The 27,587-nt window shown below is 41.5% G+C and overlaps 2 protein-coding genes across 4 annotated transcripts; both read right to left on the minus strand.

The window, feature by feature from the left end:
• Positions 1 to 308: 308 nt before the first annotated feature.
• Positions 309 to 15,880, minus strand: crtc1a (CREB regulated transcription coactivator 1a). Of its 3 annotated transcripts, none has more exons than XM_058633000.1 (15): positions 15,731 to 15,880; positions 12,526 to 12,642; positions 11,319 to 11,446; positions 11,053 to 11,112; positions 10,590 to 10,684; positions 9,823 to 9,908; positions 9,682 to 9,722; positions 9,169 to 9,359; positions 8,914 to 9,059; positions 8,167 to 8,259; positions 7,607 to 7,702; positions 5,610 to 5,714; positions 2,041 to 2,124; positions 1,765 to 1,933; positions 309 to 565 (listed from the first exon to the last, which is right to left on the minus strand). In XM_058633000.1, the coding sequence occupies exons 1-15, from the start codon at positions 15,854 to 15,856 to the stop codon at positions 360 to 362; spliced, it is 1,743 nt and encodes a 580-aa protein (XP_058488983.1). In that variant the 5' UTR covers positions 15,857 to 15,880; the 3' UTR covers positions 309 to 359. The 3 variants fall into 3 exon arrangements, with proteins under 3 accessions (XP_058488983.1, XP_058488974.1, XP_058488992.1); XM_058632991.1 differs by having other exon boundaries at positions 7,607 to 7,705; XM_058633009.1 differs by lacking the exon at positions 5,610 to 5,714 and having other exon boundaries at positions 7,607 to 7,705.
• Positions 15,881 to 24,636: 8,756 nt separating this feature from the next.
• On the minus strand, positions 24,637 to 27,055 carry LOC131466658 (inhibin beta C chain). Its single transcript, XM_058640059.1, has 2 exons — positions 26,667 to 27,055; positions 24,637 to 26,117 (listed from the first exon to the last, which is right to left on the minus strand). The coding sequence occupies exons 1-2, from the start codon at positions 27,007 to 27,009 to the stop codon at positions 25,327 to 25,329; spliced, it is 1,134 nt and encodes a 377-aa protein (XP_058496042.1). The 5' UTR covers positions 27,010 to 27,055; the 3' UTR covers positions 24,637 to 25,326.
• Positions 27,056 to 27,587: the final 532 nt, after the last annotated feature.

Consider the following 27,587-nt stretch of genomic DNA (forward strand, 5'->3'; position numbering starts at 1 on the left):
AAGAGATGCAGGCTGCTTTTTAGACTCCCTTTAGTAAGTGAAATCAATCAAAATTCGACGGCTGAACCACAAACATAATTCATGCCTAAACAGAGGAGAGGCTGGCAGCAATGTCAATGCATTTTCTTAGAAAAGTCTTTCTTTTGGAAAGCTCTCGTGTGGAGCTCGATTGGGTTGCTTGGTGTGGAATCACTGCTAAAGCACAGACTTTGCCAACGGTTTCCACAAATGTGCTCTGTCTAGTTTTATCATCTCAGATGACAATCCTTCAACACCACCACCGCCACCAACCCCTCCCGCCCTCCCTCCCAGGGCAATAGCTTTCACACACCTGTGCATAAACGTACTGTGTCAAGGGGTTAGAGTCGATCGAGGCGGAATGCGTCCTCCGTGGCGGGGTCAGCGAGGACCATGTCTGGGTCGTTGAGCATGTGCAGTCCGTCGAGCGTCAGCGGGTCGATTTTGAGGTCGTCCAGCGGGAACTGGGAGTCGATATCAAAGCTGACATCTGTGGACAGGCAGCCGGTTAGGTCCTTAGGCAGGCTGGGTGGAGACTCTCCACTCACTGAACAAAGACATGTGGAAAAATAAAGCAATGAATGTTTTTTTTCATTGGTTTTAGATTTTCTTCAACAAACTGTGACTATATTAGGGCTGCAACCATCACTTGATTGATAAACGATTGATGATGATTACGTTCGAGCTGCAGCTCTGTGGATTCTTGTTTTGTGGAGGATGTTAATATTCCGCCTCTGAAACAACGTCACTGCTAAACAACCTGTTTTCATGGGCATTTCTTTGTGCTTTCAAATAAAACGAGTTGTGTGGACAACGGTTTGAATGTAACAAACATTTGTCGTCATTTTAAATGGATTCAATCAAACGGTTATCAGCAACTACATTAGCTGTCAATTCTTTTGAATGGAAACTAATTCTCTGATCTTGAAGGTGCAGTGTGTAACATTCAGGCGGGTTTATTGACAGAAGTTGAAATAGACTACGTCTTTTTTTTATATGTACTTCAGCAAAGAGCCTCGCTTTATGAAGGCCACCATCCTGTGCCTCCACGGTTCTACAGGAGCCCAAAATGGACGTGCATTTCACATTGGGAAGTGGCTGACTATACAAACGAAAACTATTTCTGCCTTCACAACAGAGCAAGTGGGAGAGTGGAAAGAGAGAGAGATGGTGAGCCAAGTCCTTTCTTTTGTTTTGTGCTCTTCAATCTCACCACTAGATGTCACTATTTGATGCAAATTCTTAAGACACCTGACCTTTAAAGTAGCACAATCTTGCTCTCGGGTTCCACCCACATTTGGTAAACGGTGTTGTTTGTTACACCTGCGGGAAAAATACACGTGCATGCATGTGCATTCGTTGACAAGACAACGACACCGCTGAAGCGGTTCAGACCAGCCTATGCATTTTATACATTATTTGAAGGTGGAGATCCTACATCGCTGTTTCTCTGCTCCTCTCTGACGACAAACACAAAGACATTTGAGAACATGGCTATTTTGTGGTTTCAGAAACATTAATATTGTATTCTTCTATATTTTTGGCATTAAGTGGACCAAACAACAGTCAATAATTAAAAAAACAAACAAAAAAAAAGCACGAGTTGCAGCCCTAGATTAAAAAGGGACATGCAAACACACTTCCGTTTACTCTGGGGCTTTACACATCCACACTTTAGATCTCTTTGCTGTAATAGGCCACTTGTGATATAGACTCAAGAAGCCACATAATGAGTTGAAGTAGCACCTGTGAGGATGATATTGGGGATGTTGCCATGGCTACTGTAGCCCAGGTGCTGTGCATCTTGAAGGTTGCAGTGGCCACCACTCAAACCCATCATAAGTGCCTGGGAGTAGTTGAGGGTGGAGGTCTGGTCAGAGCCGATGGGTGTTTCAAACATGTTGAACTGCTCCAACTGGTACTCACAGCAGAAAGAAGTGTGAGTACAGGTTCCGCCGCGACTGCACCATCACATGCGAGCGCAGGGAGAACGCAGAAGTAAACACAGACCCTTGACCGTACCTGTTGTGAGAGCGCACTGGCCTGAATGGACGGGAGCTGCTGGTCATAGAAGTCAGCGAACACGCTGCCCAGTATGGAGTTATGCTGCAAGACGACAACAGACAAAACCTGTTTATTAAACTGCAGGCACTAACGACTACGAATGTAGATGACAAACGAATATCTTGCCTCTCTTCAGATTCAACTGTATCAATTTCTTTTTTTAGAAAAATTACTGTTTACTAGGCTTCAATTTGTGAAACAAGTAGTCATGCGATAACATTTTAAATGTCTGTTTTCACAGTCATTGTTCTTTGTTCTTTTCATTAAAAAATAAATAAAAAATATGCAAACACTTGCACGCAACTGCAGAACAGAACACTTGGATTATTGAAAGGACACAGTCAAAGCAGTCACAACACGGAAACAACAAACTGCTGAAAATCACCTCAACACATCTGGAACTGTGGATGGATATTTTCTTTTTAAAACTTGAGTTTAAACTAAACATTTGAGACTAACTGGGCTCAGACGTGACACACGGCTACAACTGACTGTACTGACGTAAGAGGATGAAATGTACACAGGAGAGAAACATTTACATTGTTGCAGGATGTTTCACAAACATTCAACAGTCCACACGAGAATTTGGAGCCTGCTGTTTTTAATAATGCAGTATTTGCATAACCATATTATAAATATTTCAGTGAGTTACTTATAAGATACCCAAATGACTTTTTACATAAGCAATAAATAAGTAAATACGTAGATTAAAAAATCAGTTTGTTGAAAACTATTCACATGCCAATAAGCTGTTAATGAGGATGGGGTCGTTTCACTATCTCCTCATGAGCTTCCTCTGGTGCTTTGATCAACATGAACCACATGAAATTAAAACCAAAGAATAAAGTGAATGGTTGAGAATATATTCCCTCTGTGACTGTATTCTCCTCCACTGACTCAACGCAGTGCAAGCCGATTCTCTTGAAGTTTCTCGTTTGAGTTCCCTGCGAGAGAACCAGCATCAGAAACTCTCCTGTTTCACTGTGGCCTCTTAATGTATAAGTAATTGGATCATATTCCGAAGCCATGCTCCTCCTCGTTCAAAACCAAATTATCTGTGTGTGCCGCAGATGTCCCCACAGGGCAGAGCAGGATAATGGAGCACACAGCCTGTCAGCTGTGGTTCAGCCAGTGAATAATCTCAGGACTACGAGTGAGCCACTTCAGCTCAGCAAAGGAATTGAGTTGGCTGAGCAAACAGCAGGACAGACGCATACAAATGAACACAAACATACAGCAAAACGTCACTTTCACTCACCATGTTCCTTTTTGGTTGACAACGTCTCAAACATTCAAAATCACACAAGCAAATTCATTCACTCATCGTCTACCGCTTTATCCTCCACATGAGGGTCACGGGGGCCACTGGGGCCAATCCCAGTTGACGCAGGGCAAAAGGTGGGGCCAACACATAGAGACAAACAGCCATTTACTCTCATATTTACACCTACAGTCAATTTACAGTGTCCATTTAATGTAATCTGCATGTTTTTGGACTGTGGGAGGAAACTGGCGTAACTGGACAAGTGCACCCACGTGCACACGAGGAGAACAACTCCACTGTGTGTCCACAGAAGCACATTAAATTAAGCATAAAAATGCTAGATGATTATTATGTTGTCTATTTGTTTGTAAAAAACTAAATTTAACATACATCTTCAAACTGTAGAGCCTGAATTTGCCTCTGTGAAGAGGAAAAAATTTAACATTATTTGTATTTTTCTGTTCGGAGAATGACTTTTTGACATCTGCCCAGAGACTACAGATGGAAAAAAAGCCTATTAGCTATTCTGGCACGATTACAATGTTCACTGTCCCTGTTAAGAAAACCCATAAAATAAACCGTTTGCTGCGTCCTTCATCTGAAAACAGGCGCTGTCAAACAATACTATCAGACGTGACTGAGGGAGCATTTGTGTGTATACAGCAGCAGCGCATATTTATCTCATCAAACTGCTGGACAACTGGTGTTTTTTGAGCAGTAGAATGTACTTCTGAACATTTTAACGGGGGCTTCTTTGTCTTTTCAGTCATACACAAGCATGACTGCAGCTGTCTCATTCACTAACACAATGTTGCCTCGAAAATAAAACAAATGTCTTCCTGTGTGCAGCGATGGAGTATCAATGAGTGACACAGTATCTTTGAATGTAATTTGTTTATAGTTAATGGTTACACACCACATTTTTTAACCTGTAAGTCACCGTTTTATTGACTTAAAAGTACAAGGAGTGGGTGATTTACTGAATCAGACAGAGATTGCCAGTTACCATGTTTACTTTGGGTGTGTTCAGTTTATCTAAAAGCACCACCCAGCCAGTGTGTTGTTTTTTTTGTTCAGCCACAGAAATTCTCTGCAGCTTCTCCCCGAAATCTCCCCTTCGACGCTGATACAAAACCCCACAACGAACACAAATGTCTTATTCACATTCAAAGTGGAGCACACAGTCTAATACAGCAGGACTGCAGAGGAGACATTGGAGACGCAACGCACATACCACAGAAGCAGCAGGAGGGAGGTTAGGGACACAGCTACATCACAACACATCAGTGACACTGTGTGTATTTGAAGGGACTGGCAGTCAGATCTGGGCAAAAGAGGAACTACGGGATTCCCACTGTGTCAGTATTTAACATTAAAACCATCACTGTATAATCCTATCGTAAGGCTGTACAGATTTGTGATTTAAGCGGTAATGTCAGTATTTGACACCAGAAATTCACAGATGTGACCTGCAACCAGGCACCTATTGAATGATAGCAGTTGTCAGTCACTCTGGTATCCACTCATTTGTGCCATGCTTCATCATACAGTTTCCTCTAACTCCTTAGAAAATGTAAGCTGACTGTTAGAAATCAATTGAGACGTATTATCTCAGAGACTAATCCCACTTTTCCCACGACATGGTCCCGGCACGATTTGACACGCCTCGGCGCGGCTCAACTCTACACGGTTTGGTTGTTTTTTCATTGCAATATAGTACCTCCTCAATGTGGGCGGGGTCATCCCAGCACGGCAGGGTTTGTTTGTCACTTGGAACCTCGCCAAAAATACCAGGTACTATCGCTAATGGAAAAGCAAAAGAAAAACGTGCCATGCCGCACAGAGGCGAGTTGTGCCGGGACCATGTGGTGGAAAATCGGCATGATATTCAAATGTTCTTCTTGCAACCAGCGGAGTCGCCCCCTGGTGGCTAACCTGCTATTGCTATCCTACTTCCTAAGTTTCACTTATATACCTATGTCTTATATACAGTCTATGGTACACAGTCATATCAGATTATCTTAATATTATCATATATTATCAATATTTTTTTTTTTAAATAGCTTATCAATATGATTTGAAACATCTTGCACAAGTGCATGAAATAAATTGACATGCTTTACGTTTTTGCCCAGATCTACTTGTGTGGACACAATAAAAGCAGCTGCAGGGGTCAACAGAGTCCGACTAGGCAACCATAGAACTGCGATGCAGGGGACGGTGACGTTTATACGGAGCGAGTTGTTAGTTCACACGCCCTTACTTGAGGTGAGCCTCCAGGTGAGAATCCTTGATTGGAGACAGGGGAGGTTGGCGACTGATTGGCAGACGATCCGACCCTATTGCGGTACTGTTGGAGGGAGGAGGTCTGATACAAGAGGATATGTTTGAGTTATAGTCGACAGAGGAACTGAGGATGTGTGTTGGCGTCTGCGTGTGCTAATGTGCTCATATTAGAATTAAATAGATTTAGATAGGAGTTTGACCAATAGTGGATTTTTTCAGTTTGAAGAATTAGACCCAACAGAGAATTATTTGTGTATTTATTACTACATGGGGGCAGCAGCGGCAAGTATTTGGTTCCTTAAAGGCATCAGCAAAAGGCATTTAGTAAGTTAACTCTATGAAATGAACAAGGTTCGCTGAATGCACCTCGAAGCTCACCATGTGGCAGACTAAACATTACTCACTCTAGCTCTAATGCGCAAATTGATTCAGTCTGCACTGTTTCGTTTCATAGAGTCTGTTGTTTTTATGATTCTTCAGAAGAGAAATATCCCACAGCATAGTTTGTGCTACTAGTCAGCAGATTGTGTAGCCTCCATTCAGAGCAGTGATATGCATCGCCACATGGCAGCTGAGCCAGTGACCGTCAATTCCAATAGGGGTGTAAAATGACTTATCTGAGTCAGTTAATCAACTAAAACTATTAATTGGTTGATTTCTATACCAGTGTTTGCAAATTCTGGTCCACGAGACCCACTGCCCTCTGCAAAAGCCTGGTAGCGACCCATTTATTTCAATCAGGCAGTGGGTCTCGAGGACTGAGAAACACTTGTGTTCTTCCAGCATCAGTTCGAGCAGCAGGAACCCTAATTGCAGGAATCACTGAGTCACTACATTTAATCTTACAACCCCACACAGTTGCGCGAGTTAGGGAAAATAATGTGAATCACTAACACTAAAAGGGTCTAAGGAGATCTGGTTTTCTGTTAGTTCAAAAATCAACAGGACAAGAAAGTAAAAATAAATTCAAAGATAAAACAAAATGGAATTTCTATCCTGATAATTAAATCAAACTTAAATGACCCAACAAACAACAGCGAAATACAGATTTATTATCATGTAATTCAGAGTTTGAGGCGTATCAAATGAAAAAATACCTCTTATCACTCGATATCTAACAGGGGTTCGATTCACCACAGCCCTAATATGTGCATAGATATGTTAGTGGTAGCGCGGGATGTAGAAGTGATGAAGCAGTTCAAGGTTTCTGGATAAAGATAAAAACTAGTGCAATTATAATCACTGCAGTAGCTCTGAACTCTCAAGAAACTGAAAGAAACAATGATATTGTCCATCAGCGTGTTATAACTGAACAGCTAAGATTCACGGGGCTAAAAAGGGAGGGAACATGTTTTTAAACCACTTCTGGAAACAAAGCAGAAAAGAACAGAAGCTCGATGATTGTAGATGAGATGCTTATTCAGGGTTTATTAACACAATGATAGGTCTCCACTGCAGTGGAACTGGGATGAGGGAAAAAGTAGGGCACTTCATTTGTGCAGTAATCCAAACACATTTCTACTGCAACACAAGTAGAGCAGTGAGAGCCAAGATCTGAACGACGCACAGTGCCTTGCAAAAGCATTTACATTCCTTTATGTTTTTGCATTAATCCAGGGTTTTTTAGATCTGCACTAAGCATGCAAAGTAAGACAAATCATGTTTAAACATACATTTGAAATAAGAGAGAAACCACTCACTTATTGCTCTTATTCATCCTTATTTTAAGTGATTTTAGTACTGTCCAGAATAAGTATGAAATATAAGTTTTGACCCACAGATGGGATGTTTTTAACCTGTTACTGAAGCAGACTAAACCACTACTGTGCTCGATTAATAACATTGAACTGTGGCGTGTCCTTCAGTAAAGCAGCGTGTAGTGTGTGTGTGTGTGTGTGTGTGTGTGTGTGTGTGTGTGTGTAATGCCAGCAGGCAGAATCACGTGTGGTGCAGACAGGTGTGTGCGCTGCTCACCGTGCTCATGTCCATGATCATGTTTGTTTGCGAGGACGTGTGGTCGTCTATCGTGGAGCAAGAGTTCACGGTCGACTGGAGCTGGACCGGACTTGTCTGCTGAAAAGAAAAAAGGACAATAGATATTAATGATATACAGTCATTTTATATAGTTTTAATATGAGCTTATCACAAATACAGTCCATCACTCTCTGCTCTTATGCAGTATGCTGACCAGCCACAAATTTCCTCCGGCCATTTACCGTTGGCCTTCAGACAAAGCCAAACAAGGTTATACAAGGCCTAATTTTAACATATTTGACTCACACATCAAAGGGTTAGTTCTAAATCTTTCATTTGTCGTCTTATTGCTTAGCAATATATAGCTGCTCGTGCTTCTTTAGGAGGTTGCATCCTATCATGCATATACCAATCATGTTTCGATTTTGGCAGAACCAGAAAAATGTGATTGTTTTGCTTACTGGACTAATCTTGATATAATATAAATAATCATAATAACAATTCCTTCTTAAATCACAATAAGTCTACATACATATGTCAGCAGTTGAAGTGTTACTTACTTGCTGGTTCTGGTGCGTCTGGGACACCGGCTGCTGGCTAAAGAAGGCATACTGCGACAGCTGCTGCTCAAGGTTCATCGCGTTGATCGCTGCCTGAAAGGAACAACGTGACAGAAAGAGGGATGAAGTTCTCAAACACGGTGAAAACCACTGAGGTATTTCAACCCTGCAAACACGTACGGTACACGTACACGTACACGACATTCTCACTGTCTGGTTTATTTTTGTGGACAGTGAATTAGAATGAAATAAAAAAAAAAATACAACTTTACTTCATTTTCACATCAGCAACAGGAAAAGATTGACAGTGACATTATGAGAGGAGACAATAATAACCGTCTGTAAAACATTATATATTAAATATATATATTAAAAAAACAGCATATCTTCAACTTCCACTTGTAGCCATCTACACTTTAACTCCTCTCTACTGCAGACGCTTGGTTCTCTTCTCCTCTAGTTTTTATCACTTTGCTACAGGTCACTGTTTAACTAAGTCTGCTGTTGAAATGATACGAGGTGCATTTTATTGGGTTGGTGGCTGTGGGTGGCACACCACACCAAAGCAGAAACAGAGTTTGCTGCTCACAAATGAAACGGTCAATAAACAGTGAAGCCAGTACTTCGATTCAACGTTTCCTTAATCTCCGATGACACATCAAGGTCAATCTGTGACTTAATACAGTACAACACATTTCTTTAAGCTTGCGTGGTTCATTTCATTCAGGGTGGAGAGCAGGCCCGTACCTGAGAGAGACTGAGAGGTGGAGAAGAAGGGGAGAGTGTGAGGTTCTGTTGCTGGTGGGAGTCTCCTGTATTCACAATGAGAGGAACCATGTTGTCCTGCCCAGGCTCCATTTCCATGGTTACTGGGGACTGAGAGGCGTTCCCTCCTACCCAGCACACAAACAAACAAAAAAAGAAAAAAAAAGAAAATCATCTTTAACAGCAACTCGTCTGATATGCTGCATTTAATTACAGGGGAATCCCACATTGTCCAACCTTGTGTGTTTGCCAGGATCTGTATGCTGCTGGAGGAGCCGAACGAGGCAGCTGCCGTGTCGTCCGTGTCGAGCGGGGTGGGCAGCGGAGGAGGGAATTGGATGTTGGTCAGGTCAGGCAGAGAACCGCCAGTGTTGAGGGCTGCAGGTTTGAGTGTAGTGGTCAGCTGTTGGTCTGGAGATGGAAATATGCTGCAGAGCACAGGAAGGATGCAGTGAACACGAGAGAAATGTATTCACCTTGTTTTTGTCAGTAATGAAATAAAAGCACAGAAACACTGCGCTGCCTGTGCAGAATACTAAAAATTACTTGAAAATACACTCAAATTAAAGAAGGTTGGCTTCAGTTCAAAGCCATATTTATTCATGCTTATTTAAATTTATGTAAATACACACTTAATTTGAAGCTGATCATGTGCAGCTACAGCTACAACATCACTTCACTGCATTAATAAGGCTTTTGAGTACATATCCACAGGATGACTTAAATTAGAAGATAAAAAAAAACACTCACTTGATTCCGGGAACTTTGCAGGGCTTGGACCTTAAAATGTTCTAAAGGGGAGGGGTGGGAGAAAAACTACAGCTACAGTCTTGTGGAGGAAAAAAACTGCCAGAAAAGAAAACAATTATTTGTGGTGTAAGGATGGTTCACCTTTTTACAGTCCCATTCCTCTTCCTGTCCATCTTCATCAGCCTCTTGTTTAATTGCTTCGGAGCCTGGTACAGTGAGCAGGAGAACTGGGGATTTAAAGACAGAGAAAGAAAGAAAGAAAGAAAGAAAGAAAGAAAGAAAGTAAAATCTCCTTAGTCTCTTGGGTTTACAGATGTCCAGCATGTATGAGCTTATAATAAGCCCAGCCCACGTGTCCTCATTTATTTGTGGACGGACATTCAAAGACAATGCAGTGAGTGCAGTGTCTCCACTTTGAGATTTATGAAAATATAACCAAAGTGCTTCAGAAACTAAACCATATGTCTCACACCGCCATAAACAAAGAAGATCATCAAACACTTAGATTCGCCCTGCTCAATCGGACATTTTCCCTTATCTGAGCGTAAACCTTCACCAAACAGCACATTTTGTGCTGAGTCATTTCAAAGACATAATTGTCCAACTGTTTAACACATATTGCTCTCCCAAAAAGAAGAAATTAACAGCCCAAACATGACTAAAATGCTTTTTGCTTTTTTATCTGTACAATATCCGATCCAGTGATTTTGACCAGTATCGGACCAATACCGATTCCCATCCCTACCTCCATTCCTCCCCGGGCACAGATAAGCGCTGCCCACTGCTCCTGTGCCCGGTTTGTGTGTGTGTGTGTGTGTGTGTGTTCACTTCTGGTGCATAAAATAGGATGGGTTAAATGCAGAGGCCACAGCAACGTCTCAAATGTTATGTTTCTCTTTGACGTGTACCTCGTTTTGGCAGCAGCTCCTGGGATCCTCCGGTGAAAGCGGCCTGCTGAGCAGGTGTCAGTGTGCTCTGGTGCAGAGCTGAGTCAGAGTTTGTCCTGCAGCACAAGGAAGTCACACGGAGGACCGTGAAGTCCAATTAAGGACATTTCCAAATACTGCACTCATATGTGCAAAAATCAAATGAACCGCAAATGTATTATTCCTGTGGCATACAAAGCATTTAAAGCGAAATCTCTTGGTGAGCAAGAACAGCACTCATAACAACATCCAAAACACCAAAGAATAACAACATTTAAGCATTTAATTTAGCTTTTCATTTACCAAAAATATACTTTGGATTGTGTAAGGAAGTGTGTTCTGAGTTTTTCCAGTATCCAAACATGCACGCACACACACACACACACACACACACACACACACACACACAGACAGACTATGTTTCATCCTTAGAGACTTGTCTTACCTCCTCCAGCTGGTATCAGGTGGTGGTGAAAGATACAGTGATCCATATGGACAGCTGTCAATGTGAGATCTCAGGTTAAGACAAATACTGGCGCTGAGGTCTGGCAGCTGGAACATTCATTCCTGTGACTTCATTAAACATGAGCTTGCAGTGCTTAATTATCAAATATGTGTTTGGTCTCCTCAATAATAAACTACTACTCTAAACTATAAACCATCATAACATGATTTTAAAATGAGATGAAGAGGCAGACAACATGGAAGGATATCTGACGTCCATGTTTGTCAACAGACGGGGGTTTTCTGTGGGGCGACGTCATGCGGTTCCGATCCCGGTAGACTCTGTCCACTAACCCATGATGTCGCGTCAATCTATTTGTGTCCAGCACTGATTTCTGACAAGGACAAAAAAACAATTTTAATATTATGTGCCAGTTCAATACGTCATTGCTGTCTGTGACGGTTTCTCTGTTCAGTCCAGACTTTAGTTAGCTTGAAAGTCGTCCTTGTCCCAAGTTGCACTAACCTTGCGTTTGTGAGATCTTACGTCAGATGTTCATGTGAGTCAAGGAAAGAACAAGAACAGAAAGCTTGCAAAAGTAAAAATGTAAACTAAAAGGATCTGGTAAAGTGCCCAATTAGTTCTGTTTAATATCGGCAAAGGTCATCGTGCTGTAGCTTATTCTGGGGAAAGAAAAAAACTCTCACAGTCTATAAAAAAAAGGTTTTATTCAACTTTATCTGATTATTTTTTATTCTTTCTCATAGAAAGGAAAAAGGTTGTTTCCCTTTTTGCACATATGTCATAACAAGATAAGTTGTCCACAGAGATATGTATAATATACTGTATAAATTATGGTTGATTATAAAATAATACAGCTATATTGTTATTGTTTGTGGCACCAATCAAAAAAGTCTATATTTTATTTTGAAATATTAAAAACAAAAGCAAGCAGGTGTCTACAATGTACTTTGCGTGAACATAAATAGATAATAAATAAATAAATAAATAAATAAATAAATAAATACATACATACTGTATATGTCCACACACACAGCTTGTGGTGTAACTTGACTGCAAGTATAACAAATGATTTATTTAAGTGCCGGTCTGCAATGCATAACATTCGGTTGTGGGATATAATTAGGGTCAAACAGTTTACTGTCAAATCAAATTCGTAATTTGAAACAACGAAAAGCTTGTTCTGTGTTACATGCCAATGCTTTTGTATCTTTAGGCTCCATCCTTGCATTACTGTAGTAATAAATCATATTGTCATCTGGTAATAAGACATCACATTTTACATCTATTACGCAGTAAATATTGAACTTAATCTTCTCTTTAGAAGATTAAGTATGTACAGAAGAGGATTATCTGCTCTCCTGTACAACCAAACCTAACACAAATGAAATGTTGTGCACCTCAGCTGTTTTCTAAACTCCGTATAAAAGTCCAGAAATACCCGCTGCTCACCTGAAAAGGCCCATCAACGGTGCTGTTTCCGATCTGATTGACGTTTGGCAAAGACCCTCCGTAGTACTGGCCTCTGTTCTGTCCCAGCTGCAGATACTGGGTCGACTGTAGCTGTAACTGGAAACACAACAACGGCAGCTGAGGCACCATGAAATGACGTGAACTCAACAAAAAAAATAATAATAAAAAAATAAATCAGCCGCAGCAAATTCATGCTCTGGTGACGTGAACTGTTTACAGGAAAACAGCAAAGAAGATATTGTTGTTATTACCAGTGAGAGCCACTGCGAGCGTCTTACACTCTTAAACTCATCAAACCTCAATTGCAACGGTGTGATTATACACTACAGACGGTGACCCTGCAGTATAATACTGAAACCACAATACTGACCCATGTTGTCTTTATTAGCACAGTGTGTGAGGTGGCAAAATAACAGGAAATGACACGTTCATATAGCTCCAGTTGAAAATAGATGCGTTCTTGCAAACTTTCTGGCTAATACTAACCTGTTAGGGCTGCACGATACTATCGACAGGATATCGGTATTGGCAGATATTGGCTTTAGCCCTTAAAACCGAGTGTATGGCTGACGACACGTTTGCACAAGCGCACTTTGCATCGCCCTAGTTACACGACGGTTTGTGGCATCGGAAAATTCCAGTGGTTTCTGAAAGCTGAGAAGTTTCCCGTCAAAGCCAGTGTGTGGTTACTGCGGTAATTTCACTTGCGCTGTTGCAGGAAGCCAGAGAATCCGCATCTTTGTCGCCAGAGAGGTGAGAGTTGGAAAAACACCTGGAAACCTTTTTGGTTTTCTTTATTTTAAATTGTTAAAACAGTATTTCAACGTGCAGTAAATTGTAAATAACTGCCAGAGATAGGAAGTTATTCGGGGAAAATGGCCAAAAGCACTTACTCACAGGACATTCTTCATGTCGAGCGAGACGGGTACAACAGAAACAGTACACTAATAAAACGAGACCTGCACTGACACTGGATACAAAGAAACGTTACAAAGTCTGCCTAACACTGTGAGGCAAAAATGGAACTGAAGCACTGCGGAGGGAATTTGGCATTGACTGAACTTGCACTTTCAATGAGTCTAAACTCCCTAAAGCCTTGTGAAGGCTTTAATTTCAAAACAAACTCCAGTTCCATGTCCTAAAAGAGAACTCTGTAATCGTTCAATTAAATCCTCTCATGCAGACCCTCTGCTCACTGTTGGCAAGGTAGAAAATCTAATAAAAACCATTACTATGCGGTGCATCGGCGGTGTATTTTGATAAGCCTCAGACCTCAGACTGTGTTTGTTTAAATACATGTAAACCTACTCTGTTGACAAAAGGCTGCCTGCAGTAACATCCCAGGATCAGGAAGAGGCCACGACTAATCTTTGTAAACAGCAAGACAGGTACAGAGAGCAGAGAGACAAATGCTGAAGGGCTGACGGAGTCAACGGAGCCGGCTGAAACTCGACACCCAACGACCACTACTCACTCGTCTAAATTTGGCTCACACAAGAGCCTCCTATATTTGTGTATTCGTTAAGAAAAACGATAGGACTGAAGCCATTAAGAGGAGGAAACTCCTATTCTACGGTGTACATGTGCTATAGCAACTGGCTCATCCATTAGTTGATGTGAAACTTAAACTATACTTGTCTGGTCGATTCAGTGTCAGAAAATGGTGGAAAACTTGGATTTCATCCAAAAGAAGACATCCACAAATGTCTTGTATAGAAAATAATCATATTTAAGAAGCTGGAATCGGAGTAAAAATCGGAATTTGGTTATTTCGGTTTACGCTTTTCGCTTCACAGATTTTTGCCCTGTCACAGCAATGTTTACTATTATTTTTAAAGGTCCAGTGTGTAAGAATTAGTGCCATCTGGTGGTGAGACTGCAGATTGTAACAGACAGAGAACTCCTCTGTTCACTCCTCCCTGGGGTGTCAGGGAACTACGGTGGCCTTCATGTGCCATGTAGAATGTCCATTTGAGCTGCCGTAGAAACATGCTGAGCTCTGAAAAGGGCTACAGAAACCAAAACATTTTTTTGGAAAGCAGTTATTAAATTCAATTTAATAACTATTTAATTCTATTCAATTTCTGCCACGAAAAACTTTAAAAAAGGCCATATTTTGTTTACATAACAATGTATAGAAGAGTGAGTTCACAGCGGGATAATGATGGAGAAAGCTACGTTAAGAAACGCTCCATCCACGTTCAATACATACTTAATGCAATCCTGCACTTTTAACTTTTCACGTTGACTTTTTTTAGTTTTCTTCCGTTAGACAGATATCGTGATGTATCGCTACATGATTGCCGTGCGGTATATTGATCATCGCGGAATCGCTGTATCGTGATATTATCGGTATCGTGGACCGCGTACAGCGGGGTACCCTGTGATTCCCACCCCTAATAGGAGCGGCAGGAACAAACCCTCTTTTTTCACATGCACATTCCACTTCCACTCTATCAGCACACCATAATATAAGAGTATGAGCAGCAGCACTGCAGTAGCTCCGTGTCCACAGAGCATCTGCCCATCAGCTGCAGCAGCTGCCACAGCCCTGTCTGCCTCCATGTCGGATTTATTTTGGAGGCCTGTGCTGCATGTGGCTTATAGTCCTCATAATCTGGGCCTTCATCTTTGGTGTAAATGTCACCCATGCTGCAGTGAGCGCGGAGCACACAGGAAACTGTCACACAAGTTTGTACCAAACCACAGTGCACAGAGGACCAGACACACATTCACATGCAAACATTTAAATAATAACATTTTTTTCTTTAAATAATAATAATACTACACGCATGATGCTTGGTTTTGTGCGCGCGACGAGGAGACAGTCAGAGATGCAGGTGAACGCGCGCTGTCAAATACGCGCGCACGCCCCTTTAGCGTGGGACAAGGAAAAAAAAAAAATACAGCAACAACTTTTTCAGACGAGGGTCCATTTGGACATGACAGCAGCGTCTCCTCCTGCCAGCTCCGTCCCTCTGTCCCCGCAGAGGAGGAGGAGAAGGAGGAGGAGGGGGTAACAGCTGGCAGCAGGAGGCGTCGTTTGTTATTGTTTACCTCCTCTGCCCTGGCTGCGTGCTACAAACGCATATCTGACAGCTCGCTAAAAACAAACGGAGAAGAGGAGGTGGGGGAGGAGAAGGAGGAGGACGGGGTTAATCACAGGAGGAGCGGCGTAACTTACCCTCGCTGCCCGCGTAATGCTGAGCTCCTTCATCACCTCCTCGAAGGCCGCCGTCTCCTCCGCCTGCTTCTGGGTGTGCAGCGCGATCTTCTCGCTGAATTTCCGCGGATTGTTCGCAGTCGCCATGTTTCGCTCTTGTGCTCCGCTCTCTCTCACTGGCCAGTGTCAAGGTAACCGCAGTGAGGGAACCTCCACTTCCGGTTAGAGACGCTCAGCGAACCACCATTTAAAGGGATAGTTCAGAGTGCTTGTTGATGTAAAAGCAGAGGTGTCAAACTCGTGGCCCGCGGGCCACATGTGGCCCTCCAATCAATTGGATGTGGGCCACCACTAGAGCTGAACATTTAAGCAATTTACAGTATTTCTTAAACTATTGTAATAGTCTTTATACCTGTTTAAATAAGAAGGCACTTGACCACATTCAGGTCGTCCAGAACTCAGAACTGCAAGGCTTTTAACTGGCTTTTAACACAAAAGGGCTCATATCATGCCTGTTTTAGCCTCCCGTCACTGGCCACCAGTGAATTTTACAAACCATTTTAAAATCTTGACCCTAACTTTTAGAGCGTTGCATGGTCGAACTCCTCCATGCATCTCTGACCTGCTACAGCTTCACACCCAGTCTGAGGTCAGCAGGTCCATGATACATACATACATGATCTGGCAAACAAAGAAGAAGAACAGCCAAAGAAGAAGATTCTCACAAAAGAATGAACTCATGGATTAATAATAAATAAAAGTCATCCTACTTTAATAAGTCATAATGAAATCGTACTTTGTTTTTAATTTGTTTTATTGAATTGGTTAAAGGGTAATCACACTGTGATGAAAGCCTATCAGAGCAGTTTAAACTAATTTAATCTGACCTGCAGTCACTGCAGTTGAATATAGATATTATTCATTATTATATAATATAGATAAATTAAACACTGAATATGTTTTAATATTTAATATTTATCTTATCAGTATCATAGTATATATTTATTTTAAAATCATATTAATGATATTCAACTTTAATATTTATTTATTGCCCATGGCTTTTTTTTTCTCCTTCTCAAAATCAACTGTGCCAGTTGCGGAAGATACGTTTGTGCTTTTATTTTGAAGCCCAAACCGTTGTGTCTCCGGTGCGTGTTGACACGTCGCTGCACGGAGGCGCACCGCACAACTGGACTGCGGAACAACCGCAAAATCAGCTACATTTTTAGCAGAATATTCACATAGACCTCAAGTTGTTGTTATAACTGTGTTTGTTGTTATTTCATATGTGACCTTTCTTAGACGTTGAAGTGATGCTGTGGAATATGACAGTCAGTGACGTCACATGATGGATCGTAAATGATGACGAGACAATGTTTATTCATCCTTTATTCATTTATTTAAATTGGGAAGGGCCACTGGAAGCATCCAGACATGTCACATAGAAAAAAGACACTAACGTAACATATAAAAACAGGAACAAACACTGATGATACAGAACAAAGCTTACACACAGTGGAAACAACACACAGGAAAAAGTCCCACATTGACCAAACTGGATCACAAAACAACAAAAAGCAAGTTGTCCAATGTCATTGCCGGTAAGAACCCAGCGTGAAATTGATCTGTATTTAAAGCTGAATATGAACAAATGTTATGCCTGTCAGCTCCAAGGCACTCCCAGTATAGCAGTGTTTATATCTTTACTTATAAAAACAGAGTAGAGAGAGATGTCTAAACAGGTTGGAGTGTGACGGAAAACACAAAGAAGGGCCGACTTGAAGTTTCAAAAGTGAAGTCGTTCAGCAGTTTGACAACTGATAAATGCTCCTCACCGGCAGGTCAGTCAGGTCTGATAGGACACAAGACACACAGCATACAGTACATAAGGCTACAACGTGTGTGTTTACATCCGGGTATATCCTGGTTTGCTTTGTTTATCAATTAAAAACTGTTTCCAGCTGATTGCTCGCACCTGCCTCCATGTTTTTTTGAGAAGAACCAGTTTTCAAAATCTGACATGATTTTAAAAACGTGGGAAACCACAGACACAACGAGCTTTGAAATGCTTAGAAGATCTAGACGATCCAGCAAAGGCACAGGACCACACCCTTGGTGTTTAATCAAATGACTTCAGAGAGGAGATTCCAGGGATTTGGGATCTCACAGAAACTCGTGTGATGTAACGTGACTGCAGAATGTAAACAGACATGTCTCCGTTCAGTTGTGATATGTCTCCAAGGACAAATTAAACAACCATACTGTTGCTATAAATCCACAAGTTTGACCTCTTTTCGAGGTTTGTGGTGATGGTGTTCACATTCATCCTCTCCACATTGTGGGCAGCCCGGTCAACTTGATTATTGTGATGTTCTGTTCACGCCCCAATCCCGGGTTCAGTTTAATGCTCATGATTTGAAATCAGGAAGACTCTGATGCGTCCAATGACGTTAAAATCACGTTTGTTAATCCCTCACACTACAGGACACTCTGCTAATCTGTTCACGTCAGCCTAAAAGCAGAAGGCACCCACGATTGTCTGAAGGACCAGATTGCGACCGAAATCTGGCCAATTATCGTCTCGTGTGGGGTAGACTTTAGCTCACTGGCCTTTTCCTCTGTGGACTGAATTCACCTTCCTGCTCTGACTTGGTCTAAATTCTCCTGACATGAAAATGGTCCAGGTAGCATCAGAGTCTGCTTCCTCTGGGGTTGCGAGTGCACACATGCTGACCGATGATAAATGGTGTCACAACACAGTCTCTCCTCCTGCTTTGCAGCAGAATGCCCACACAGCGTGAATGGACTGCACTTCATTAATGCACGGACAAATGAGCTTTCAGTGGAGAGTTAAAAAAAAGAGAAGGGGGGGGGGGGGTTGCTTGTTATTCTCGCCTTTCCTCCCAGTGAATGATGTGATAAATGCATCACATTCAAGAACAAGAAGTTTATCTGCATGTTCACTCTTGTTTCCTGAAAGCAGGCGGTGGTGTTTTTCACAGCCAGGAAACCAGCTGCACACTGTAGAACTGAAAGGCCAGTGAGTTTCTACACTTGTTATACACGAACACCAGATTGTGCGTGTTCAATTTGAAATTTGAACAGTATAACACATATTTATTTGTACAAATAACATTTGATTGAGATTGGTCTAAATGTCCAAAAAACAGGCCAAAAAATGGAAACTTATGTACAGGCCATTTTTTTTTTTCAATCTCTCCTCTCTGGTGACAAAGACGCTGATTCTCCGGCGTCCTCCAACAATACTTAATGTACGTAATTAATACGTAATTGCAGTAATACAAATTGCACTTTAAAGGCTTAATAATCTTTATCTTACACAGATGGTTGTATGTGGCCCTGTGATGGACTGGTTACCTGTCCAGGGTGAACCCTGCCTTTCCCCCTATGTCAGCTGGGATTGGCACCAGTGGCCCCATGACCCTCATGTGGAGGATAAATCACCAGACACTGAATAAATAAATGAATTAAAGAATCTTGTGCAGACACCCTGCAGGGACCTTTCCCGCATAGCAAATAGCAACACCTTTCACTTCACTTTTTCAGTCAAACTCATACCAGGACGCTGACGTTTTGTTTTATCTTTACACCACAAACCACAATTTTCAGCCACTTTGGCACACCGCAGTACTATTTGTGTTGTGAAGTAAATGTATATGAAGTCTGTTCTCAATGCCTGCAATCAGCAAGGAAACCATAATATTGGAGCTTTCCAGCAACAAAGGCAAACTACCTGGGGCCCTTAAGCTGAGGAGGGGCCCCTGAGAACAGCTGATTACATTTGTCCATAGCAACAAAAAATTTTTGAGAACCCCCTTAAATACTACAAGTGGTTATGTAGAGGCTGCATTGACACCCTGGTCCCTTTTGCCTGGGGCTCCCAGAGTCCCTTGAAACACCAGTGGTTGGATGTTGATATTATACATCATTTTTACATGTTGAAAACCCACAATTCATGTTCCGCTCTTGATTTTAAAATGAGTCCTTTATCAGTCCTGCAGGGGAAATTCCTTCTCTGCATTTAACCTCATCCGGCAACCCTCCGGTTACAAGCCAAGTTCCCTTTCCACTTGGCCATGGGTGGCAGCTATCAACATTAAGTACATTGTTTACACTGGCAAGTCCAACAATGAAGTAATATAACACACTAAAGCAATATAATAATTCTATTCTGGTCAAATAAAGAATACAGGAAAGTTAGGTTATGTGTAGTCTAGATTGGTGCTAGATTGAGAGGTACTGTCTTGGAAACGGGGGCTCCTCTCTCGCCGGGGAGCAGCAGGCACCATGCTGGGGACTTGGTTGGTTCCTGGGCCTCCGGACTCCTCCTGGGAACTCTGGTTCTATTTCTCCTTCCTGGTGGCTGATCCTGGGCGGGCACCCCTCTTCCTGGTCTTCTGAAGGGACAGATGCATGGCTGTATCTAGGATTGCTGGCCTCCCCTGCCCTGTGAGACTCGTGACCCTGTGAGCTGACCCTACACTGTCGTAATATCCCCCGCTCTGATTCCCAACCACATCCAATGACAATTCCCATACACACACACATACTGACGCACACGATCACACACAAACACTCATTCTGCTCCGTAATCAAATTCAAATTGCTACAGCCGTTGTAGCTGCAGTTAACCTTTCTTTATGTGGTTGTTAATAATAATTATCGTTGTTGTAATTAGCGTTTATTGTTTCGTATTAATGTCAGCGTTGTTACTGTCATTGTATTGTATTATGTTGTTAACCCCTACCTGTACTGGCTATGGTCTCTCTCTCTTTCTCTTTTATGGGAAGTGAAACCGACTGCAGGGGGAGGTAAAGGTCTGGTTTTAGGACGTGCAGGAGGATTTAAGAAAGTAACATAATGTATGTATTTGAAAGAGTTTACATTTTACAACCCACAAAACACACTTCCTTCTGTTTGGAATCAACCGTCTTATCATGATCATGATAATCCTATTTCATATAATCTTATCCTATTTCAGTGCCCACGGTTGGAAACTTATCTCTTGAGTCACAAAGTTTAATATAGGGGAAACAAAATAGTCTTTCTTTTTTTTTAGAGCTTGTTCAGGATATTCTATACTTTCATTTCTCACTTGCATTATTTAAAGAAAAAGGGGAACTTTGCAAAAGTGAGGAGTTGAAGAGAAACTTCCTGACTTCACTCACAGCTCAGACCTTCAACCACAACGTTGGAACCTTGTTTGGTAAGATCAGTGCTTTTCAATGGAAATGAAACTATTATTGTAATATAGTAATATCAGACAATTGTTCAAACATTTCAGATATTGTAAAAATGTCCAGGCCCTTTTTGAGTTATTAGTTGCTAGACATGTTTTAATGTAAATTGTTACACAGTTTAATTTTTACTTTATTTTACAGATCATGAATGTCAATGGCACCCAGGAGAATGGTAACAATGAGGACCTTGCGGGCTCTTTAGCTCTGAATATAGGTCTCCCACTCTTCTTTTTCATATTCGTGTTAGTGGCTGGCGTCATTTTGTACAAGTACCAGGATAAAGTGAGGAATGTGATGGAGTCTGCACGAAGTAAACGCCAGAAAAAGAAGGATGATTCCCATCACTCTACCAGTGTGGCCTCAGAACACTCAGCACTGCACATCCCCATCTATGAAAACGTGACTTCTCAAAAGCCCGGCTACAGCAGGGAGCCACAAACCCACAGCAGGTAAGATTCTGTGTCAGGACTCACAGCCTAGAGACAGCCACTTTATTAGGTACACTGTACATCTGATAAACTATCAGTCGTAGCATTCAGTCGTGTTGAGAGATGGTCATCTGCAAATTGATTGTAATTAAAGGTGGTTATTTATTTAAGTTATTGCTGCCATTTTCACCCAGAGAATCTGCATCTCAATGGATATTTTCTCTTTTTCAGACCAACTATGGTGGTGAGTGAAAATGACAGTAAATCACCGGTCTCTTAAAAAAACATGCCAAGTTCAAAGTCATTTAATTCATCTTGCTTCCCCATTCTGATGCTTAGTCATCTTGACTATGACTACGCACTTAAATGCATTATATTTCTATTTCTGTGAATGAAAGCCGTTGAACATGTGTACCTAATGAAGTGGCAGGAAAGTGTGTATTTAGCAGAGAGGAAACGTTCATTCTGAAATGTCCTTTTGTGTCAGTACATCTGTCCAAAAAGAGAACAAATGAGGAAACAATGTGCATGAAGTAAAAATGAACCCCGCTTTGCTCAAGCATGTTGTAATATACTGTGTTTATTCCCACGACTTGGCTGACATCAGCTGGGGATTTCCGTTGTTTAATAAGCTTTAAAGTCCATTCAGCTCATAAATCAGTGCTGAAGTTTTTCCTCTGAGAAGGAATGGAAACTGGGCAGTGGGAGTCCACACACTTACATGTCCAGTGTCATTTTCAACAGAGAAGCACTTTTATGATTTGAACACCATCCACTGAACTCACTGATCTCCCGTAGGTTGCCCAGTGACCCTGAAGAGGATTTGTACTTGCAGTGTGACATACCAAATGATGCCATATACAGCAATGACCCGCAGTGCAACCTCGTCATCCTCCAAAACTCCAAAGAAGAGGATGTGTACATTATTCCAGATTCATGATCGGAAAAATACGTACGTGTAAGAGTCTGTATGTGAGTTTGCATGTTCTCCCCGTGTGTGCGTGGGTTTTCTCCGGGTTCGCCAGTTTCCTCCCACAGTCCAAAGACATGCAATATGGGGATTAAGGAAATTGGACACTCTAAATTGACAGTTAGTGCGAGAGTGTGAATGGTTATTTGTCTCTATATGTCCCCTGTGATGGACCAGTGACCTGTCCAGGGTGTGAGCCCGTCTTTCACCTTGTGTCAGCTGTGATTGGCACCAGCGACCCCCGCGACCCTGATGTGGAGGATAAATCAGTAGAAGATGGATGAATGGATGGTTTCTGTATGTTGGAATACTTCAGTCGTTGTAAACCATCAACCAAGTCTGTGCTACAAATCTTCATTGTTACAAGTTAAAAAAACATGTTGCTGTTGCTTTTTAAGGTACAAACGTACACATCATATTTTACTTGTACATGTATTGTTATTGTGGATTATCACTTACATTAGGGATAAAATTATGTGTGCAAGTTGTGCACAGATCAGATTATGACCATGTTGAACACATTTTGACAAAGACCCAGGGTAATATGTTTGCAGATTTGATCTGATTGCTTTCTCTTTGTACGTCTGAATTTTATGTTGATCTTTAAAGTAAATGTAGACATTTTAGACATGTATTATGTTCTGCTCTCCCTTCTGATGGCAGCACATCTCTTTTAATCTCCTTTATTTCCCTTAATTATGTAATATCATCACTTGTTAATCTTGTATGTTGCATGTTACATAATGATGCACATGCTTAGTCAGTACATAGATATGTGTGAATTTACTGTATATACATGGGAGGGTTTAAAGTATCGTTTGTTGTAGAAAACATAGCATTACCAAACTACAACTTACTCATTAATGATTATTAATATATGTGATCAGTGACACTTTGACATTGGAGAATTTGAATAAAACCCTGAACTTAACTGATATAGGTTACTATAATTTGCATATCTGATGTTTTGGATAACATTTTTATTATTATTATTATTATTGTTATTATTATTGTTGTTATTATTATTATTATTATTATTATTGTTATTATTATTAGTTTATTGCCAGTCACAAATATAAACACATGAATCTGTTAAAAATGTAAAATAATTATTTAATTGTAATAATTATACTTTGCCACAATTTCTGTCCAGAATATAATTTTTCTGTTAAATTCCACAAATCAAGGGAATATGTAATGCAAAATAGGCAATAAGTTTATATAATAACAACACAAAACAACTGAAGCAGATAATTTTTTTTTTTGTGGCTTATCAGAGACAACATACTGTGCAGAGAGGATGTGAAAGTTTTCATGATCATGTTGCAGAACAAAAACTTTGTCTTATGGCGCAGAAGAAACTGTCAGATCATTGGACGGGAACCACACACCGACCATTTTCTGTTCCTGTTAGTGGGAATTTGATGAACAGTTCTAAGCGTGAAGATTAAAACCTGGAAGAAGCCAAATACAGCAGGCCAGAGAGTTCTTAGATTACACACAGAAGAGTTTGATAAATATTGTTCAATAACAGCAGGTGTGTTTGCAGCTGTGATTAACCCTTGGAACTTTCCATTACTATGTTTAACCTTACAGTATATACAGAGTGTTTTATATCCTTTTTTTCAGGACACCTAGGCAATCTGATGAGAAAAAAAGTCATTTTCACCAACTATATAAACACACCTGCGCAAAAAGGACTTTTCAATTTAGGAAATAATGTTAAAAATTGGATTGAATTTGTGGAATGTGGAAACATGTCACGGTTCAAAGTTCACTTGGCTCGTTTTTATGAACAAAAAGAAAAGAAAAACAGTCTATTATTGCTACTTTATATCACTACTAAAAATGTGACATAATATGAATCATAACTTTGACTTAACAAATAAGATGACAAAAAAAGACATAGACATTTTTTAAAGCCTGAATATTCGACCTATAAACACCCCCCCCAGGATGTCAATACAAGGAGTTGTGTATTATTCCCATGGCAATTTACGATGGATGCTCATGCAGGGTTAATTGCCCTTTAATTTATCTGCCTATTTATTCAGTTTTAAGACTTTTAAGATGCAAAAACTCCCTCTTTCTCAGCTCTTTCAGTCCCATCCTTGAGCTCCTGTCACTAAACAGACACATGATGACCTGCTTTGAAAATTAATTTGATCATATCTCTACATGCTGATTTCTCAAACACACCCTGACCTTCTTGTAATCTAAGGTGGATGAATGTGTTTCCGTCAAGAAAAGGACAAGCGTGAGAAAAGGTCATGTGAGTGTATTTATTATGAAATGTACATGTGGATACATTCAAGTGCAACACTTCCGTCAGCATCAATCGGAGCATCTATTTGGACATTTTGTTGAGTGAAATGTTGAAGACGACAAATCTTAATCTGAACCACGTGCCTTGTAAACAGAGCTGGACCGAGCATTTATTGGACCCTAAGCAGAATTTGATTTGATTCTCCTTCCCACCACCAAAAACAATCGACTATTGTCAATAACTGATCAATCAATCACTGTATGAAGGCCGCGACCAGCGTTGGTTTTCAAGTATGATAATGCTCTCTTGTGAGACATAGAGTAACAAGTGTATGCGTAGGGCCAGCTCTTCTCATAAGACAATATAATACTTTAAAAAACGACATTAGAATGAAATAGTAACGTATATAATATATGGTAACTGTAAAAACCAAAATGACACAAATAGGACTATAAATATAACTTAAAATAAATAATGCCAAACAAAACAGTGACTCAGCAGTAACATGGTTTCATCTTCAAAAGAGAAAAGAAACTTAACAATAAAAAAACTTAATAATAAAAAAATGCTTCTGTTCAAAAACACTGTCACCTTTCCTTTCACCACGTAACATTTTCTTCCCCCAATGGAAAAACAAAAACCACCCCAAAGATTAAGGCCTACAGGAAGTAGCATGGATAACCTTCCTTCCCTCAAGCGCAGTGACATTTACTGACAATAAAGTCATCAAAGGGTGTCAGTTTTAACTTTCCCTTGCTGTCGTAGTGCATGAGAACCATGGGCTCGTAGGCCGCCGGCACACAGCAGGGCCGAGGTGTCCCTCCTTGGGTGATCTGGTGCAGCCGTGACTTCACCTGCGTGTGCATGCTGGCTGGTTTGTAGTTGTGGGGGCATGTGCCGTCGCAGAAATGCATCGTGTACTCGGTTGGGGCCACGACCCAGTCTGTCCAGCCGATTTCTTTGAAGGACACTGTGACTGACTTCCTGCAGCACCACCCCTGCTCATCACAGTCATCCTCTTTGTTGGAGCGTCGCATCCTCTGTGCTGCTTTGGGCTGCATGAGGCCTAAGGCCAGAGAAATGATGGGGTCTGCTTTGAGGGCGTCGCTGTCAACTACAGCCACACCCACATCCACAACCAGCCGCTGACCATCATCGCCTCTCATCCACTCCTCCACCTCAGGGCTGAGGTCCAACACCACGTCTCCAGAATCTCCAGAGACATTTACATGCACCACAGAGTCTGCATGTGTCCAAACAGCCAAGTTCGTCGACCTCATGCCAGTCGCTTTAACTCTAATGTCTCGATTTACCTCAGGCTGAACTGTTGTGGGTTGATTCAGGTTCAGCCTGGTGATTTTCAGTTCTGCTGAAACTAGTGTCATTTGAGCGTGGATGTGTGAGTTTTTATGGAAAACAGCTCTGTACCACTGTCGAGCAGGTTGTGGGCGTTCTCCCCTCCAAGGCACTTTTGCCGCCTCCACTAAAACACACACATTAAAAAAAAACACACACACACACATCATTAGACACAAACTAATTATGTTCTGTAATGATTTCACTATTTAGGAAATGACCGGGCGTGGAACAGCTATAAGAGCAGAGAACCAGTGGAAACATACCTTCATGTCATTTGTGGACTTCCTATCTTAGACATTAATAACAAAATGTGTTCAAAGAGTAACGCGGTGTGACAGGTGTGCCTGTCACGCTGACGGCTTCTGAAAGATTGTAGGAATGTGTTTTGCTTTGACTGTGTCTATTTTCTAACAATCGCATATGTAAAACCTCTGGAGGTAAATTCCATGAAGTCTGAGATCTTTACCTGGAGCAACTCCTGTATATAGTTACACAAGTTATGTATACACCGGTACAATAGCCTCTGTCTGTGCTTGTGCAAGAATAACTCGTCATGTTCCCTCCTACCCCCCACTGAGACTTATCAAACTCCACATCCGACATTCAAGTGTGGCAGTGGTTAAATTATAGGCGCGATGTTTTCAGCTTCCCCTTTCTTAAACAAATATCTCACCTGTGGCTGGAAAGAGAAGTGTAGAAACTGTGGATTGCCTGGTTTCACTCATCAGCAGGCTGGAATTTCTTCTCTTCTCTCTTAGTTTTTCCCTGTAGAGCTGATACATCTTCCTCAGCTCCTGGTCAGTGGCCTTTTGTTTGATCTTGGGCTCCCTGTCCGTACCCAATGAGCTGAGGATCCCCATCTTCACTGCCTCCAAAAGCTGGGCCTTCTGGTTGTCCGCCCTGTCCCCAGCAGGAGGTGTGCTTCTGTGGGCTACATGAGGCCAACTCTCCCCTGAGCTGGAGAGGCAGACGACGAGCAACAGCACGCAGGAGATGAGCGGATGGATGGAGAACATGGTGAGCCTGTCAGGTGGATTACGTTGGAGAGCGCTGCAGCGCAGTGAATTGGGTTGGTCCAAGTTATGAATGAAATTCCCTACTTGCTTTTATTTATAGAGCCTTTGTGTTGCCACACCCCTCTTCAGTCAGGTGAGTCAGGTAAGCCTGTGATGGGCTCAGCCAGGGCCATGCTGTATGTCATGTGGCAATTTTTAGCTGCAGTGTGTTAAGTGTCAATAAATAAGGACTATAGAATTTGAAATATGTGACCTGAATGTAGAATTATGGGCTACTTTTATCAGTGCACTGTGGGAACAGAAATGACAAATGGAAGAGGGTGTGATTTCACCACAGCACGCGTGTCACTTCATTTATTCATCAAATTATTTACTATATGTTTCACATGGACCAGTTCCCGGGAAAGGGACAATGGGTAATTACATGTACATTAGCTTTTTTTCAGGGCTATTCGGTTATGATGATGCGGTTGTTCATCCTACAGCTGTGTTTCTGTCCGCTGTTCCGTTGTAACACTGTTCAGTCCGCTCAGAGTTTGTTCATGTGCCAGAAAGTTGACAAAACCTGGGAGTCCCCC

Source organism: Solea solea, chromosome 1 (assembly GCF_958295425.1).
Source record: "Solea solea chromosome 1, fSolSol10.1, whole genome shotgun sequence".
Lineage (NCBI taxonomy): Eukaryota > Metazoa > Chordata > Actinopteri > Pleuronectiformes > Soleidae > Solea > Solea solea.